This window comes from Bombina bombina, chromosome 2, assembly GCF_027579735.1.
Source record: "Bombina bombina isolate aBomBom1 chromosome 2, aBomBom1.pri, whole genome shotgun sequence".
Classification (NCBI taxonomy): domain Eukaryota; kingdom Metazoa; phylum Chordata; class Amphibia; order Anura; family Bombinatoridae; genus Bombina; species Bombina bombina.
In genome coordinates, this window is record NC_069500.1 from 930,420,636 (window position 1) to 930,438,006 (window position 17,371).

At 36.8% G+C, this 17,371-nt stretch overlaps 1 protein-coding gene across 3 annotated transcripts in view; it reads right to left on the bottom strand.

The window, feature by feature from the left end:
* Positions 1-3,210: 3,210 nt before the first annotated feature.
* The window catches only part of AFF1 (ALF transcription elongation factor 1), a 349,069-nt gene continuing 334,908 nt past the window's right edge, over positions 3,211-17,371 (bottom strand). For all 3 annotated transcript variants that reach the window (XM_053703375.1, XM_053703376.1, XM_053703378.1), the window contains one exon: positions 3,211-9,960. In XM_053703375.1, the coding sequence (XP_053559350.1) occupies positions 9,839-9,960 (122 nt within the window). In that variant the 3' untranslated portion in view covers positions 3,211-9,838. The remainder of the gene's footprint in view (positions 9,961-17,371) is intronic.

Genomic DNA, 17,371 nt, shown 5'->3' on the forward strand with positions numbered 1-17,371 from the left:
GGTATTGGTGGGCGGAGCAACGCGTTTCAGCCCGTTCTGGGCCTTTGTCAAGCTCCTGTTGTGTAAAACGCCCGGTCTTTTAAACCATCAGCACTTTTTCTGATTGGCTGCAACTCAATTTTAAATCAGACAGTCAATTCTCTTTACATAGCCGCCATAGAAATGTAAATACAAGTATCGATCGTAAGCAGCTCACTCTGATTAAAAGATATATATACAGATAAGTTTACCTTATGCACTACAAATGTCACACCGTAACAGAAAACAGCCTCAATATGAAGTTCACCTATTTATCTAGTGTTTTGGTGTATATTGGAGAGATGTGTCATAGATGGATATAAAGGCACTGAGTTATTATTTTATTTTAGTTATTTTCATAATTTTTCTATTTTATTTACATGTGAATATTACATGTAATTTTTTACTTTAGTTTTTATGCTTATTTCTATTTAATATCCAGTTTTTTTTTGTTTTTTTTATAGTTTGTGCACACTATATGCAAGTACTGTCCCTTTAAATTACGAGATGGCATGAGATTTTAAAAGAACTGCTATATGCTATCATATAACTGCTCATATTGAGGCTGTTTTCTGTTACGGTGTGACATTTGTAGTGCATAAGGTAAACTTATCTGTATATATATATATATATATCTTTTAATCAGAGTGAGCTGCTTACGATCGATTGCAGCCAATCAGAAAAAGTGCTGACGGTTTAAAAGACCGGGCGTTTTACACAACAGGAGCTTGACAAAGGCCCAGAACGGGCTGAAACGGTTGCTCCGCCCACCAATACACCTGTGTCACAGGTGTACTTGACGAAATTACGGCCGACTGAGATTGCTGCCCTTCTAAGCCGTCCTGCCTTTTTGATGAGAGAAAATACGCTGTTTGGAAAAAGATGACCGCAGTGACTATCGGGCATACACCAGAGAAAAAGAAAAAAGAGCCGGAGACTACAGAGAACCGTTATGGTGTAAGTAAAAGTGACCACCTTAATTTTGTGGCTCTTTTCCTGTCTTTGATGTGGGTCTTGATCTCATTTCAGCTCCAGACCGTTCATACCTCCAGCTGATCCGGTTTCCATTTTGAAAGCTCCTCTGGGATCATTATTCTGGTAGCCTTCCAAACATACATGTTTGTCTTTCCTGTGTTTAGAATTTACATATAGGGAATTAGATTGTATTTTATTCGCATCTTTATTTTTATTATTTTTTCTTTTATTTTTTATGATACTATGCTATTTTAAGTGCCTGATCAGTGCATCTAAGGTTTTAAAATTGTTAGTTATATGTTTCTATGTTTAACTCATTGTCTTAATAAACATTTGTAACCATTTTTTGACACAATTCTCATAGCGATTTGTTTTTCCACGATCTGATTCTTTGTGATTTTAGACTATATAATCTGATATACTGGTGATATATATTATTCATATTTTACTTATTTAAGCTGTTTTTTAACAGCGCCAGGGTTTCAACAGTTTAGTTTCTTTTAGGACTTCACTGTGTATTTTCTAGTTATTTGCTTGGAGTTTGGGGAATCCTCCGTTTAACCTATTGGCATATAAGTAAATTAAACCCAGCGCAGTGTGATCTTTGCTCTTTTTGTTGTAACACTCACTTCTTTACATTGTTTCAGTGTTGTCACATGAAAATATATAAAGTATTTACAAAAATGGGAGGGGTGTACTCACTTTTGTGGGATACTGTGTGTATATATATATATATATATATATATATATATACACACATAAATAAAAAAATAAAACTTGATTGGCTGAGGGGTGGGTCTGTTCTTCCTGCTTTCTCATCTCAGCTCCTTTCAGTGGGCGTCTCAGCCCAACATCATCAACAGTGCTAAATTGGGAGCTTCCAAGTACATTTTTAAACTGTTTTATATTGGATTTTTAGATCAGTATCTGTGCATATTCTTTATATCAGTGTCTATTATATGCAGTTATATGAAAATTTGAGGATACTGTCCCTTTAAAATTTGCTTCCATTGTCAAATTGTTCAGTCTTTATATGCACACTTTGAGGCACCAGGTACTACTGAGCATGGACAAGAGTTCAGTGTATACATAGGAGTCTGTAATTGGCTGATGGCTGTCACATAATACAGGGGGCCGGCAAATTAAAATGAACGTTGAAATTTGTCTAAAAAAACTTTAAAAAATATATATTGCTAAAGTGTTTTTTTACGCACTTGTGCAATTCTGCTACTATATTTAATAGTTCTTTAAAGAGCCACCAAACACAGCAGAATATCACAATCAGTGAATGCATAATAAAAAGACAATGCAAAAAGCACTTAGATTGAGTTTTCATATGAGCAGTAGATTTCTTTCTAGCACATTTTAAAGTTAGTTTTATTTTCTCTCCCATTGCATCATGTGACAACCATCAGTCAATCACAAATGCACGTATATTCTGTGTATCTTGCACATGCTCAGTAGTTGCTCGTGCCTCAGAAAGGGTTTATATATATATATAAAAAAAAGTTCACATTTAGATAATAGAAGATAATTGCAAATTTGTTTAAAATTGTGTGCTCTATCTATATAATAAAAGTTTAATTATGATTTGAGTGTCCCTTTAAAGGAACAGAAAACAATGCAATTACATTTTTCTACAGCCTTCCAATAGATTAACATAATTGGCAGATTTTGTAGAAGAGATTAACTGTAATTGCTTTTCAATGGTCACTTATTTTCTCAGACAATTTCTTAAATTACAGAGAAAAGGGGCAAAATAAACAGTTTCCAATTAACATCTAATATCAAATTTGGTTTGTTTTCATGTTATTCTTTGTTTAAAAAGATATCTAGATAGGCATCGTGCACATATCTGGAGCACTACATAACAGGAAATAGTTCTGATATCTAGTGCTCTTGCTAATGCATAACATTCTTGCAAAACTGCTATCATACAGTGCTCCAAACACGTGCACTCTGCTGAATTTACCTTTCTGCTTTTCAACAAAGGATAACGAGACATTTTGATAATAGAAGTAAATTGGAAAGTTGTTTAAAATTTGTATGCTCTGAATCAAAGAAAAAATGTGTTTTATGTCCCTTTAAGATTTGCAGATATCTTAATACGAAGGCGATAAAACAGAAAGAAGGAAGACGCAAGCCCCTTTTTTAAAAAAAAAAAAAAAACGAGTCGTTTGATATAAATACACAAAGAATAAAAGGAAACAATTCATATAAATATATTTGATATTTTATTTACAGCTTAATTCTTGCCAAAAAAAGAATAAATCATATGTTCCTTTTTATGTTCTTTACAGCAAATTATCCTTATATTTGACAATAGAATGAACAAAATATCAGTGGCACAGATTCTTTGGAAAGAGATTTCACATAGACTTTTTTTCTTTAAATAAAAGAAAACAAACGAAAAATCACAGGTCTGTTCAGTCTCTCTCACCGTAAAGAACTGTACAAGGCAGCTAAAGAATTATTGACATAAGCCATAGAATGATGATTTATTCCAGAAAGTAGTTAAAAATACACCACTTAGCTCCATTAATGGTTCCTTTGCACATCTTCCCATTGCACATATATATATTATTAATATTACAATCATTATAATATGAAATAAGGAGTCGGCCATCTTTCTTTTCAGTTGGTGAGAATTCCATTAATAAATACCATCAAATTATAGTTAAATTTTGACATGGAAATTATTTTAAAAAAAAATTTAATATTGTATGTGTCAATACATTTTGGCTGTTGACAGAATTAAAGAAATATTAGCTCACACAAGCAGGAAATAATAACATGCTAAACTTGTGTGAGGAGGTCTGGAAATCTGTTACTAAGAAATGCCAGAGTTGCAGTGGTTTGTTTGACAGATGTAATACTATATAATTCAGACATCCTCAAATTTGGCGCTCCAGAGGTTTTTGGAACCACATTTCCCATGATGCTCAGCCAGCTGATATGCTGGCTGAGCATCATGGGCAATGTAGTTCCAAAACCTCTGGAGGGCCAAGTTTGAGAATGTCTGATATAATTTATTACGGGCTAAGAAGAGTATATTTCTGATCATCATTGATTAATCCCTGAAGTTTAAACCTTAAGGCACTGTGTATCTGTTGGTTTTTCATCCATACTGCTTTTTTCCTTATGTTGTGCAATACAGGTCCGCAAGAATGAAGAAAAAAAAATGAAGTTTTAATGTTTGATATCTCATTACGGACTCTTTAATTGATTATACAAGTCAAGAAACTTTCTAAAAGACCAAGCAACTATGAATAGGTTGTCAGATGTAAATAAGAGGTGATAATGACAATTTGCATACAAAGAGGGTGTGCAATGTCCAGAACCTAATTTGGGGTACAGCTGGTCACCAGTTTATCGTTACAGTCCTAGTGATGTTCTATAGTTTCATAGCCAACCACTGAATGTGTCATGTATCACCATATTACCAACACAGTTAGTGTTTTATGCAAACCATAGTAGTATTACTGGTCTAGTTAGTGCATTCCAAAAATGTGCAGCTAGAAGTACATTGAAGACCAAATTGTCTGTCTAGATCTTTTTCCTCCATTATTTTTATACATAATCTCAGAGTTTTCCCAAGGAGCCTTTTTAATGGGTGCACCACCCCGCTGATTTTACAGACCACCCAGCTAACGTTTTAGCCAATATTAAGCTAAAATTAGCTCATATTAACAATGTTCAATGTTAATTGCACAAATTATCATTACATTTATGTTAAATTATGTAATTTGTGCTCTGGATAGCACAGCCCCCACCCAGTTACTTTATAATGCCACCCGAGAACACTGTGACATTAAAGGTAACTTTGGAAATCCTGGCGAGTGTATCCCCATTCTTTACTACTATCAATACCGTGGAAGCACCCTGGGTGGATGAAATGTTAATCGTGAGTGCTGGCCTGCCTGCTGTTATATATATATATATATATATATATCCAGTGTATTTATGAATATTCTTCACTGAACTTTTTTTGGAATGCTAAAATATGCTTGTTTTAATACATAAGTAAAAACATTTGGACTTCAGTGTCTTAATAATTTGCCATATTACAGTCCAGAAGATTACATGGAATTCACAATGAGTAAACTTTTTGCTTCCTTCCAATTTTGTCTGCAGATATTTGTTCTCTAAACAGAATGTAGTTGTCATGCACTTATCAAGAAACCAACTGAGATTATGTACTTACATTTAATTGATCAAAATTAAAAAATAAAACTAGAGACAGAGACTGTAAAGTAAAATATGATATTTAAACTATTCTAAGAACAGGACATGCACAATTTAATGGCCAAGTTACAGTCATAGAACTGGAAGTGATGCATTTGACTTAAAGCATCACTTCCATGTGTTTATTAAGGAGGCCATTTTAGTAATAAAATGACATGCTCTAATTAATTAGATGTCATTTAATTACTAGTGATGTTGCAAAGCTATGCATTTAACCCCCCCAAATGGTGCTACACATAGTTAAAGTACTGCTTGAGAACCACAGAGCACTGCTGCTCTCGTGTGGAATCTGCCTCTGATCCAATAAGCACCGGTAGATACACAGCTAGTTCAGTATTTGTGGGGGTTGAGTTTGGCATGCTATGATTTCCATTGCACACAAAACAAGAGAAGAGAGTACTGCTCTATTGAGGTCTATGAGATAGACATACAATTGGCAACTCATTAGTGGAAAAACACAAAATATTTCTGCCTACGGTAAAATGACATTGTTACTGTAGACTAAATATTCATTCAAATCTTACAGATTAAAAGGTACAATAGCCCACTGTCAAAATGTTACACTATATCTATATATAATACTGTTATAGCTAGAAATTGGACCATTATAAAAACTGAACATAGACATTTGTTGCTCAATTTAAATAGTAAGGTACATAAATTTGGTGATCGGTGAGTTTGAATTTGTTACCATTAGCACTAATTTTGTATGTTCTTGTCTACATTACACTTTTTTCCCTGTATCTTGAGCTATTAAAAACAAAGATGTACTCAACTTTCAATAAAAGTAGACCGCAAAGGAATGTTTTTGCAGAAACAGATGTCCCCACCGTGAACATATGGCATATAAAAACCACCCAAATTCATCTATTTTTATCTGCAGATCACAAATTGGTTTTTTTTGTAAATAGTATATATAAAATAAACATCTTATAAATATAAATACTTGAATAGGAGATTTTTTTTTCTAGCAAAAAGTGAGATCAATAAAGTCAAATTATGTGCAAATTATTATCTAAAAAGAAAAAAATCTGGCAATGAAGATCTTTTAAAAAATTAAATGCAAACAAAATGATAACTCTTTTAGATACATAACTGGTACAGATTCTAAACCTGCACACTCATTCACTCTATAAAACACCTTCCAACAAACATCTTGGAAAGATTTATCTAATTATAAATTTGCATTCACAATCAAAGAGCTCTGTAGACACAAATGCCCTTTAATCTACATTTAATTCATGAAAGCTAGCTAACCTATTTGTAAGAAAATGTTAAATACATTCTGAAAAAGGATAAAGTCTGTTTACCATAAATTACTCTGTAGGCTGCTAACAATTTTCAGACGTAAAAACTTTTCTCTGGATAAAGCATTTTACCCACGCTAGCTACAAGGTTTCCTTAATGTTTCTCCCCAAAATAAATAAAACAATTACTATGCTTACTGCAAAATTCTAACCGATCATTTCAAACCATTGCTCACTTTTTAATTTAAATGGGACATTATTCTAATGAATTTGACTTCAAATTTATTGGAAGCTATAATTTATCATGTTAAATCTGATGTACCATGACTATCATAAAACATAAGGGGCTATATTCTGCCATATTTTTTATTGTTTTCATTACACATGGGCATTCGGCAGCTTTGTTAGCTGTGAAATGCAGACGTTGGCAGCCCCTCGTAGATTTTGACTCTTTTCGGAGAGGGTTTGTGTTTGTGGAAGATCACTATACCAAGATCTGTGTAAATCCAGACCATAGTGTGTTGATCTTTTACAAATCATAAATTCGGCTCCAAAAAAAGAGCCGTCTACTCCTGCATTTGGCAGCTAACTAAGATGCGCAATGCCCATGTCTATTTATCATTATCTTTTTACCTCTCACTTCTCAAACAAAGATTGCCTCACCATAATAAATACAGACTGGCTGAATGCTATCTTATAAACAAGATATATATTTTATAGTTATTATGTACGACACTCGAGGGGTGCCTAAAAGAACAGAAATGTGTACGTTTATTATAGAGCCCTTAATCTATTTGGGAAAGTCAGTACACATTTACCATTGGTTAATTTGCTATGTATTGAAAGAAGATCGAGAATCTCTGTATTTTAGCAGTTTAATTCATAAAGTGCTATTGTAGATTCCAGCTATTGATTTAAACCTAGAATTATTTTTTAACCCGCTCCATCTGGCCGCCGTTTACAAGACAGCTTTTTTTCTGAAGATGACATTTAAAAAACTGTTAGCCACTCAACATTCTAGCCATACTGCATGCAATAAAAAAAAATTTAAAAAAAAAGTGGCTGGAGTGGGGGAGGCAGGTGTTAAATAAAACATTTAAAATGTAATTCAATAACAGGAATTTGCACAACTACAATTAAACTGCTATAAAAAAAAATATACAGAAGATTCAGGGACTTCCTTCAATACATAAATTACCATCACGTAACAATTGTGGCTGACTAAACATGATTTTTTATTTTATTTAAAAAGGACAGTATACAGAGTGCATAATACATCTAAGCAAACCAAAAATATGAACAACTACAATGTTCACAAGCATTTGGCCCCTTGCCCAAGTCCAATGACTAGCACATGATATCAATGGCACTAACCATGTGTACACTGGGGTCAAATGCGAGTAAACAGTGCTTACTGTCGCAATGCCTTTAGTCACAGTGCCGTATGAGGAGTATTGGAAACATTTAATTTTTTTTTAAAGATTAAAAGGCAAAAATTAATTTTAAAAGTCTTTTTTTTTTTTTTACACAAATGAGGAATAAACGCAAAAAAAACACTTTATTTAGATGTCATCATGAAGTCATTTTTAAATCCCTTTTATATGACAGTCAATCAAAAGGCTCCAACAGTTCCAAACTCCAGTTGTGACATCAGAAGGCCTGAATCTGAGGATTGCTCAACCTATGCAAATCTATAATCAGTGGCTAGATTAGGCAAACTGTGCAAGAAATCCTGACATTATGTAAATTTATTAGGACCTGAGTCAAAAACGAATTGATTGATTAAAATGTGTTTTTGTAAGTGATCTTCTGACTTCACTTACAAAAAAGTACTCTCTCCTCATGGAAAGATAGGTTACACATACAAAACTAAAATAGATTTGAACATGCAAAGTTTTTGATCATGACACCAGCCTTTAACACTGTTTCTTCAGCCTGACCTATTTTTTACTGTAACATACAATTTAGCGAAGTGCTATAACTGAAAAAGACAGTTTTGTAATGTGGAGCTGGGTGTATAAAATTGATGAGAAACGCTAGTATGGATCTATATTTCGATTGGTATTTGCGCTTACACTAAGGAAATTTTAATTAAGTAGCTGGGAATGCTATTGGTCCCCCCCCCTCCCCCGGATATGTTCCCATTTATCTAAAAACACACAATTTTATCATCATCTGAGGACAATATTTTTTTCTCAAAAAAAAATAAAATAATTTCTTTATCAATAAAGAAAATAAAAATTATGGGGGATGGGGTATTACTTAGACCCAAGACAGATACAGACACGTAAACAAGCAATATTACCAAAAGAGTACAAGACAAGCGCATTTTTTTTTTTTTTACAAATTAAGATTATGAATAGAGTATTCACTTAAATTATACAAGATCACATCAGTGGTGGCTAGAAAGTTACTCTTTTTAAGCATAGCAGGACTCGGCTGTACCTCAAAAGCTGTGCATTCTGAACAACATCTGATTTAGACAAAGTGAATATGTAGAATCAATGACGTAACCTGATTTGTTTAGAAAAACATGATCAGCAAAAAAATAAAAATTTATTGAAATCAGGAAACAATTTACTTATCTGATTTTAAGTCAAATAATAAATATATCACTATGCCACAAAATATTTTCTCCTGTCCCTCCCCCACCTGGCAACAGTTCTGGTCTCTGGTGGGAAAGAAAAACATGACAGATGTTAAAGGATTATTAGAATCTTGGTCTAAGGCACAAAGCATTGAACCTGGGTACATTAAAAAAAAAAAAAAAAAAAAAAAAAAAAGAAATTTAAATCCTATTCTATCATGTTTTATCCCTCCCCCTTTGAGACAATGTACTTTATTAATGCTGTATAGGGGCAATTGTGTTGTCCATATATCATCATCTCCCTCGCTTTCACTGGCAACCAGTCTTTTCTGTGTAAGATAATATCAATCCTTCCAGTCCTTCTAGTGATGAATGCAAACTGTTTATATACTTCACAAAATGTATTTCTCGGCTTGAAATTGTTCCATGAGACATTCCTTTTGTGCTGGTTTGGTTTAGAAATGTTTAAAGACCATTGACATGTCTGACCTTTCCAGTAATACATTGCACTTTTTTCATATTTTTTTTTTTTTTTTTTATAATGCTTAAAATGCATCATTTATTTCCGGGCTTCCTTCATTTCATCAAGGAGTCCAATGCCTGCTGCAATCTAAAATGTTCAACAAGCTTCCAGTCAAAACCAGATCCCATGATCAAAATAATGTAATGTTCTATTAAATTCCTTAAATTACTGTACCCAAATCTCAGATTCTCTGGGCTTCCAAAGTGCAAGATCATTCAGAGGGTAGGGCTCCTACAGCTTTATTTAAGTCGTACTTGAATCTAGTCTCAGCCATTGTAAACCCTGCCTGGTGTAGTGTACCAGTTCCGTCATAGTGCTGTTCAGTGCCAGGCGGCAAACAACGTTGTTGAGATCTGTAAAAAATTCTGGGTACAAAGAAAGAAAATATAATGTAAGAAAGGTGAACATTATAATATTATAGTATTGGTTAACTACACATACTTTACATTAAAGTCAAATCTAAAAAAAACTTTCATGTTTCAGATAGAGCATGCAATTTTAAACGACTTTCCAATTTACTTTTATCACCAATTTTGCTTTGTTTTTTTTGTATTCTTAGTTGAAAGCTAAACCTAGGAAGGCTCATATGATAATTTCTAAGCCCTTGAAGGTCGCCTCTTATCACTTGCTTTTTTATTTGCTTTTCACAACAGGGGAGAGCTAGTTCATGTAAACCATATAGATAGCATTGTGATCACGCCCGTGGCTTGTGGCAGACACTGCACTAATTGGCTAAAAACAGAATTTATGTTTACCTGATAAATTACTTTCTCCAACGGTGTGTCCGGTCCACGGCGTCATCCTTACTTGTGGGATATTCTCTTCCCCAACAGGAAATGGCAAAGAGCCCAGCAAAGCTGGTCACATGATCCCTCCTAGGCTCCGCCTTCCCCAGTCATTCGACCGACGTAAAGGAGGAATATTTGCATAGGAGAAACCATATGATACCGTGGTGACTGTAGTTAAAGAAAATAAATTATCAGACCTGATTAAAAAACCAGGGCGGGCCGTGGACCGGACACACCGTTGGAGAAAGTAATTTATCAGGTAAACATAAATTCTGTTTTCTCCAACATAGGTGTGTCCGGTCCACGGCGTCATCCTTACTTGTGGGAACCAATACCAAAGCTTTAGGACACGGATGAAGGGAGGGAGCAAATCAGGTCACCTAGATGGAAGGCACCACGGCTTGCAAAACCTTTCTCCCAAAAATAGCCTCAGAAGAAGCAAAAGTATCAAATTTGTAAAACTTAGTAAAAGTGTGCAGTGAAGACCAAGTCGCTGCCTTACATATCTGATCAACAGAAGCCTCGTTCTTGAAGGCCCATGTGGAAGCCACAGCCCTAGTGGAATGAGCTGTGATTCTTTCAGGAGGCTGCCGTCCGGCAGTCTCGTAAGCCAATCTGATGATGCTTTTAATCCAAAAAGAGAGAGAGGTAGAAGTTGCTTTTTGACCTCTCCTTTTACCAGAATAAACAACAAACAAGGAAGATGTTTGTCTAAAATCCTTTGTAGCATCTAAATAGAATTTTAGAGCACGAACTACATCCAAATTGTGCAACAAACGTTCCTTCTTTGAAACTGGATTCGGACACAAAGAAGGCACGACTATCTCCTGGTTAATGTTTTTGTTAGAAACAACTTTCGGAAGAAAACCAGGTTTAGAACGCAGAACCACCTTATCTGCATGGAACACCAGATAAGGAGGAGAACACTGCAGAGCAGATAATTCTGAAACTCTTCTAGCAGAAGAAATTGCAACCAAAAACAAAACTTTCCAAGATAATAACTTAATATCAACGGAATGTAAGGGTTCAAACGGAACCCCCTGCAGAACTGAAAGAACTAAATTGAGACTCCAAGGAGGAGTCAAAGGTTTGTAAACAGGCTTGATTCTAACCAGAGCCTGAACAAAGGCTTGAACATCTGGCACAGCTGCCAGCTTTTTGTGAAGTAACACAGACAAGGCAGAAATCTGTCCTTTCAAAGAACTTGCAGATAATCCTTTCTCCAAACCTTCTTGAAGAAAGGATAGAATCTTAGGAATTTTTATCTTGTCCCAAGGGAATCCTTTAGATTCACACCAATAGATATATTTTTTCCATATTTTGTGGTAGATTTTTCTAGTTACAGGCTTTCTGGCCTGAACAAGAGTATCAATGACAGAATCTGAGAACCCTCGCTTTGATAAGATCAAGCGTTCAATCTCCAAGCAGTCAGTTGGAGTGAGACCAGATTCGGATGTTCGAACGGACCTTGAACAAGAAGGTCTCGTCTCAAAGGTAGCTTCCATGGTGGAGCCGATGACATATTCACCAGGTCTGCATACCAAGTCCTGCGTGGCCACGCAGGAGCTATCAAGATCACCGATGCCCTCTCCTGATTGATCCTGGCTACCAGCCTGGGGATGAGAGGAAACGGCGGGAATACATAAGCTAGTTTGAAGGTCCAAGGTGCTACTAGTGCATCTACTAGAGTCGCCTTGGGATCCCTGGATCTGGACCCGTAGCAAGGAACCTTGAAGTTCTGACGAGAGGCCATCAGATCCATGTCTGGAATGCCCCACAGTTGAGTGATTTGGGCAAAGATTTCCGGATGGAGTTCCCACTCCCCCGGATGAAATGTCTGACGACTCAGAAAATCCGCTTCCCAGTTTTCCACTCCTGGAATGTGGATTGCAGACAAGTGGCAGGAGTGAGTCTCCGCCCATTGAATGATTTTGGTCACTTCTTCCATCGCCAGGGAACTCCTTGTTCCCCCCTGATGGTTGATGTACGCAACAGTCGTCATGTTGTCTGATTGAAACCGTATGAACTTGGTCTTTGCTAGCTGAGGCCAAGCCTTGAGAGCATTGAATATCGCTCTCAGTTCCAGAATATTTATCGGGAGAATAGATTCTTCCCGAGACCAAAGACCCTGCGCTTTCAGGGGTCCCCAGACCGCGCCCCAGCCCACCAGACTGGCGTCGGTCGTGACAATGACCCACTCTGGTCTGCGGAAGCTCATCCCCTGTGACAGGTTGTCCAGGGACAGCCACCAACTGAGTGAATCTCTGGTCCTCTGATCTACTTGTATCGTCGGAGACAAGTCTGTATAGTCCCCATTCCACTGACTGAGCATGCACAGTTGTAATGGTCTTAGATGAATTCGCGCAAAAGGAACTATGTCCATTGCCGCTACCATCAAACCTATTACTTCCATGCACTGCGCTATGGAAGGAAGAGGAACAGAATGAAGTATTTGACAAGAGTTTAGAAGTTTTGATTTTCTGGCCTCTGTCAGAAAAATCCTCATTTCTAAGGAGTCTATTATTGTTCCCAAGAAGGGAACCCTTGTTGACGGAGATAGAGAACTTTTTTCTACGTTCACTTTCCACCCGTGAGATCTGAGAAAGGCCAGGACAATGTCCGTGTGAGCCTTTGCTTGTGGAAGGGACGACGCTTGAATCAGAATGTCGTCCAAGTAAGGTACTACTGCAATGCCCCTTGGTCTTAGCACCGCTAGAAGGGACCCTAGTACCTTTGTGAAAATTCTTGGAGCAGTGGCTAATCCGAACGGAAGTGCCACAAACTGGTAATGCTTGTCCAGGAATGCGAACCTTAGGAACCGATGATGTTCCTTGTGGATAGGAATATGTAGATACGCATCCTTTAAATCCACCGTGGTCATGAATTGACCTTCCTGGATGGAAGGAAGAATTGTTCGAATGGTTTCCATTTTGAACGATGGAACCTTGAGAAACTTGTTTAGGATCTTGAGATCTAAGATTGGTCTGAATGTTCCCTCTTTTTTGGGAACTACGAACAGATTGGAGTAGAACCCCATCCCTTGTTCTCCTAATGGAACAGGATGAATCACTCCCATTTTTAACAGGTCTTCTACACAATGTAAGAATGCCTGTTTTTTTATGTGGTCTGAAGACAATTGAGACCTGTGGAACCTCCCCCTTGGGGGAAGCCCCTTGAATTCCAGAAGATAACCTTGGGAGACTATTTCTAGCGCCCAAGGATCCAGAACATCTCTTGCCCAAGCCTGAGCGAAGAGAGAGAGTCTGCCCCCCACCAGATCCGGTCCCGGATCGGGGGCCAACATCTCATGCTGTCTTGGTAGCAGTGGCAGGTTTCTTGGCCTGCTTTCCTTTGTTCCAGCCTTGCATTGGCCTCCAGGCTGGCTTGGCTTGAGAAGTATTACCCTCTTGCTTAGAGGACGTAGCACTTGGGGCTGGTCCGTTTCTGCGAAAGGGACGAAAATTAGGTTTATTTTTGGCCTTGAAAGACCTATCCTGAGGAAGGGCGTGGCCCTTGCCCCCAGTGATATCAGAAATAATCTCTTTCAAGTCAGGGCCAAACAGCGTTTTCCCCTTGAAAGGAATGTTAAGCAATTTGTTCTTGGAAGACGCATCCGCTGACCAAGATTTTAGCCAAAGCGCTCTGCGCGCCACAATAGCAAAACCAGAATTTTTCGCCGCTAACCTAGCCAATTGCAAAGTGGCGTCTAGGGTGAAAGAATTAGCCAATTTGAGAGCATGAATTCTGTCCATAATCTCCTCATAAGAAGAATTTTCATTGAGCGCCTTTTCTAGTTCATCGAACCAGAAACACGCTGCTGTAGTGACAGGAACAATGCATGAAATTGGTTGTAGAAGGTAACCTTGCTGAACAAACATCTTTTTAAGCAAACCTTCTAATTTTTTATCCATAGGATCTTTGAAAGCACAACTATCTTCTATGGGTATAGTGGTGCGTTTGTTTAGAGTAGAAACCGCCCCCTCGACCTTGGGGACTGTCTGCCATAAGTCCTTTCTGGGGTCGACCATAGGAAACAATTTCTTAAATATGGGGGGAGGGACGAAAGGTATACCGGGCATTTCCCATTCTTTATTTACAATGTCCGCCACCCGCTTGGGTATAGGAAAAGCTTCGGGGGGCCCCGGGACCTCTAGGAACTTGTCCATTTTACCTAATTTCTCTGGAATGACCAAATTCTCACAATCATCCAGAGTAGATAACACCTCCTTAAGCAGAGCGCGGAGATGTTCCAATTTAAATTTAAATGTAATCACATCAGGTTCAGCTTGTTGAGAAATTTTCCCTGAATCTGAAATTTCTCCCTCAGACAAAACCTCCCTGGCCCCCTCAGACTGGTGTAGGGGTACTTCAGAACCAATATCATCAGCGTCCTCATGCTCTTCAGTATTTTCTAAAACAGAGCAGTCGCGCTTTCGCTGATAAGTGGGCATTTTGGCTAAAATGTTTTCGATAGAATTATCCATTACAGCCGTTAATTGTTGCATAGTAAGGAGTATTGGCGCACTAGATGTACTAGGGGCCTCCTGTGTGGGCAAGACTGGTGTAGACGAAGGAGGGGATGATGCAGTACCATGCTTACTCCCCTCACTTGAGGAATCATCTTGGGCATCATTTTCTCTAAATTTTGTGTCACATAAATCACATCTATTTAAATGAGAAGGAACCTTGGCTTCCCCACATACAGAACACAGTCTATCTGGTAGTTCAGACATGTTAAACAGGCATAAACTTGATAACAAAGTACAAAAAACGTTTTAAAATAAAACCGTTACTGTCACTTTAAATTTTAAACTGAACACACTTTATTACTGCAAATGTGAAAAAGTATGAAGGAATTGTTCAAAATTCACCAAAATTTCACCACAGTGTCTTAAAGCCTTAAAAGTATTGCACACCAAATTTGGAAGCTTTAACCCTTAAAATAACGGAACCGGAGCCGTTTTTATATTTAACCCCTTTACAGTCCCTGGTATCTGCTTTGCTGAGACCCAACCAAGCCCAAAGGGGAATACGATACCAAATGACGCCTTCAGAAAGTCTTATCTATGTATCAGAGCTCCTCACACATGCATCTGCATGTCATGCTTCCCAAAAACAAGTGCGCAATAGAGGCGCGAAAATGAGACTCTGCCTATGATTAGGGAAAGCCCCTAGAGAATAAGGTGTCCAATACAGTGCCTGCCGGTTATTTTACATAATTCCCAAGATTAAAATAATTCCTCAAGGCTATGGAGTATAAAATATGCTTATATATAAATCGTTTTAGCCCAGAAAATGTCTACAGTCTTAAAAGCCCTTGTGAAGCCCTTTTTTTCTTTATGTAATAAAAATGGCTTACCGGATCCCATAGGGAAAATGACAGCTTCCAGCATTACATCGTCTTGTTAGAAATGTGTCATACCTCAAGCAGCAAAAGTCTGCTCACTGTTTCCCCCAACTGAAGTTAATTCCTCTCAACAGTCCTGTGTGGAAACAGCCATCGATTTTAGTAACGGTTGCTAAAATCATTTTCCTCTTACAAACAGAAATCTTCATCTCTTTTCTGTTTCAGAGTAAATAGTACATACCAGCACTATTTTAAAATAACAAACTCTTGATTGAATAATAAAAACTACAGTTAAACACCAAAAAACTCTAAGCCATCTCCGTGGAGATGTTGCCTGTACAACGGCAAAGAGAATGACTGGGGAAGGCGGAGCCTAGGAGGGATCATGTGACCAGCTTTGCTGGGCTCTTTGCCATTTCCTGTTGGGGAAGAGAATATCCCACAAGTAAGGATGACGCCGTGGACCGGACACACCTATGTTGGAGAAATGAAAGTCAATAGATAATAAATAGAATGTCATGTGATCAGGGGGCTGGCAGAAGATACTTAGATACAAGTTAATCACAGAGAATCACAGATAAAAGTGTATTAATATAACTGTGATGGTTATACAAAACTGGGGAATGGGTAATAAAGGGAGAATCTATTTTTTAAAACAACAAAAATTCCCTTTAACAGTCAAATGGCATAATAAGAAACATTCCTATGCCGTATATTATTCCAATTGTTTCACATGACTAATTTTATCAGTGAATATTATATTGGCTAAGCATTATAAGATACCATTTTATGCATTTGTAGACAACAGCTGAACACTTAAACAAAAAAATGAAATACATTCTCTGTTTGAAAAAAAAAACAAAAAAAACAACAAACATCTGAAGGATCATCTTTATGTGTAAAACATTAAAAGATTATACAAATGACCCAATAATGTAGAACGTATGTGTTTACCTGGTAACCTGGCACGACGATTAAAGACTATTTGTAAACTTACTTTACATGTGATCTTATTTATTAAATTATTTATAAGAATAATAAGAATAAGTAATAATAAGTAATACAAATTATTATTATAAGTTGCAACATTTTCCAAAAATTAAATACAAGAAAATCATAGTAAAAAAAGTTTTACAGCAAACACTAAATTTTATAGACTGTCCGCACTATAAAAAAATATTCTAATAACAGAATGTGTGTTTTTTTTTTTTTTTTTTAAGTATATATCTAGTGAACGCTAAGCACAATTTCTTCAATACTAACCTATTTTAAACCCAAACAGTGCAAGCTAGCTCAGTCTCTGTGCACAATGATCCATGCAGATATTAAGCAAACATTCTCACGGATATGATAGATGCCAGGATGGCAGCTTATTTGAAGTTAGCAGTGTAACCGTGTATTAAGAGAAGTAGAATTTTTTGTTTTCATGCTCAGAAGTGGATTTATAAAAATCCCACAGTTTAAACTATTGATAGGGCACCAATATCTAAATCACGAAAAGTGATTTTACAGTCAAAACCTAATCCCCCCCCCATAAAATGGTTAACTAATCATAAAAATCTCAGTAATTTGCAACTTATTTCAATATTTATTTTGCCTGCTTTTCCAGTAATTTAGCTTTGAAAACTTGTGGTTCTTCCA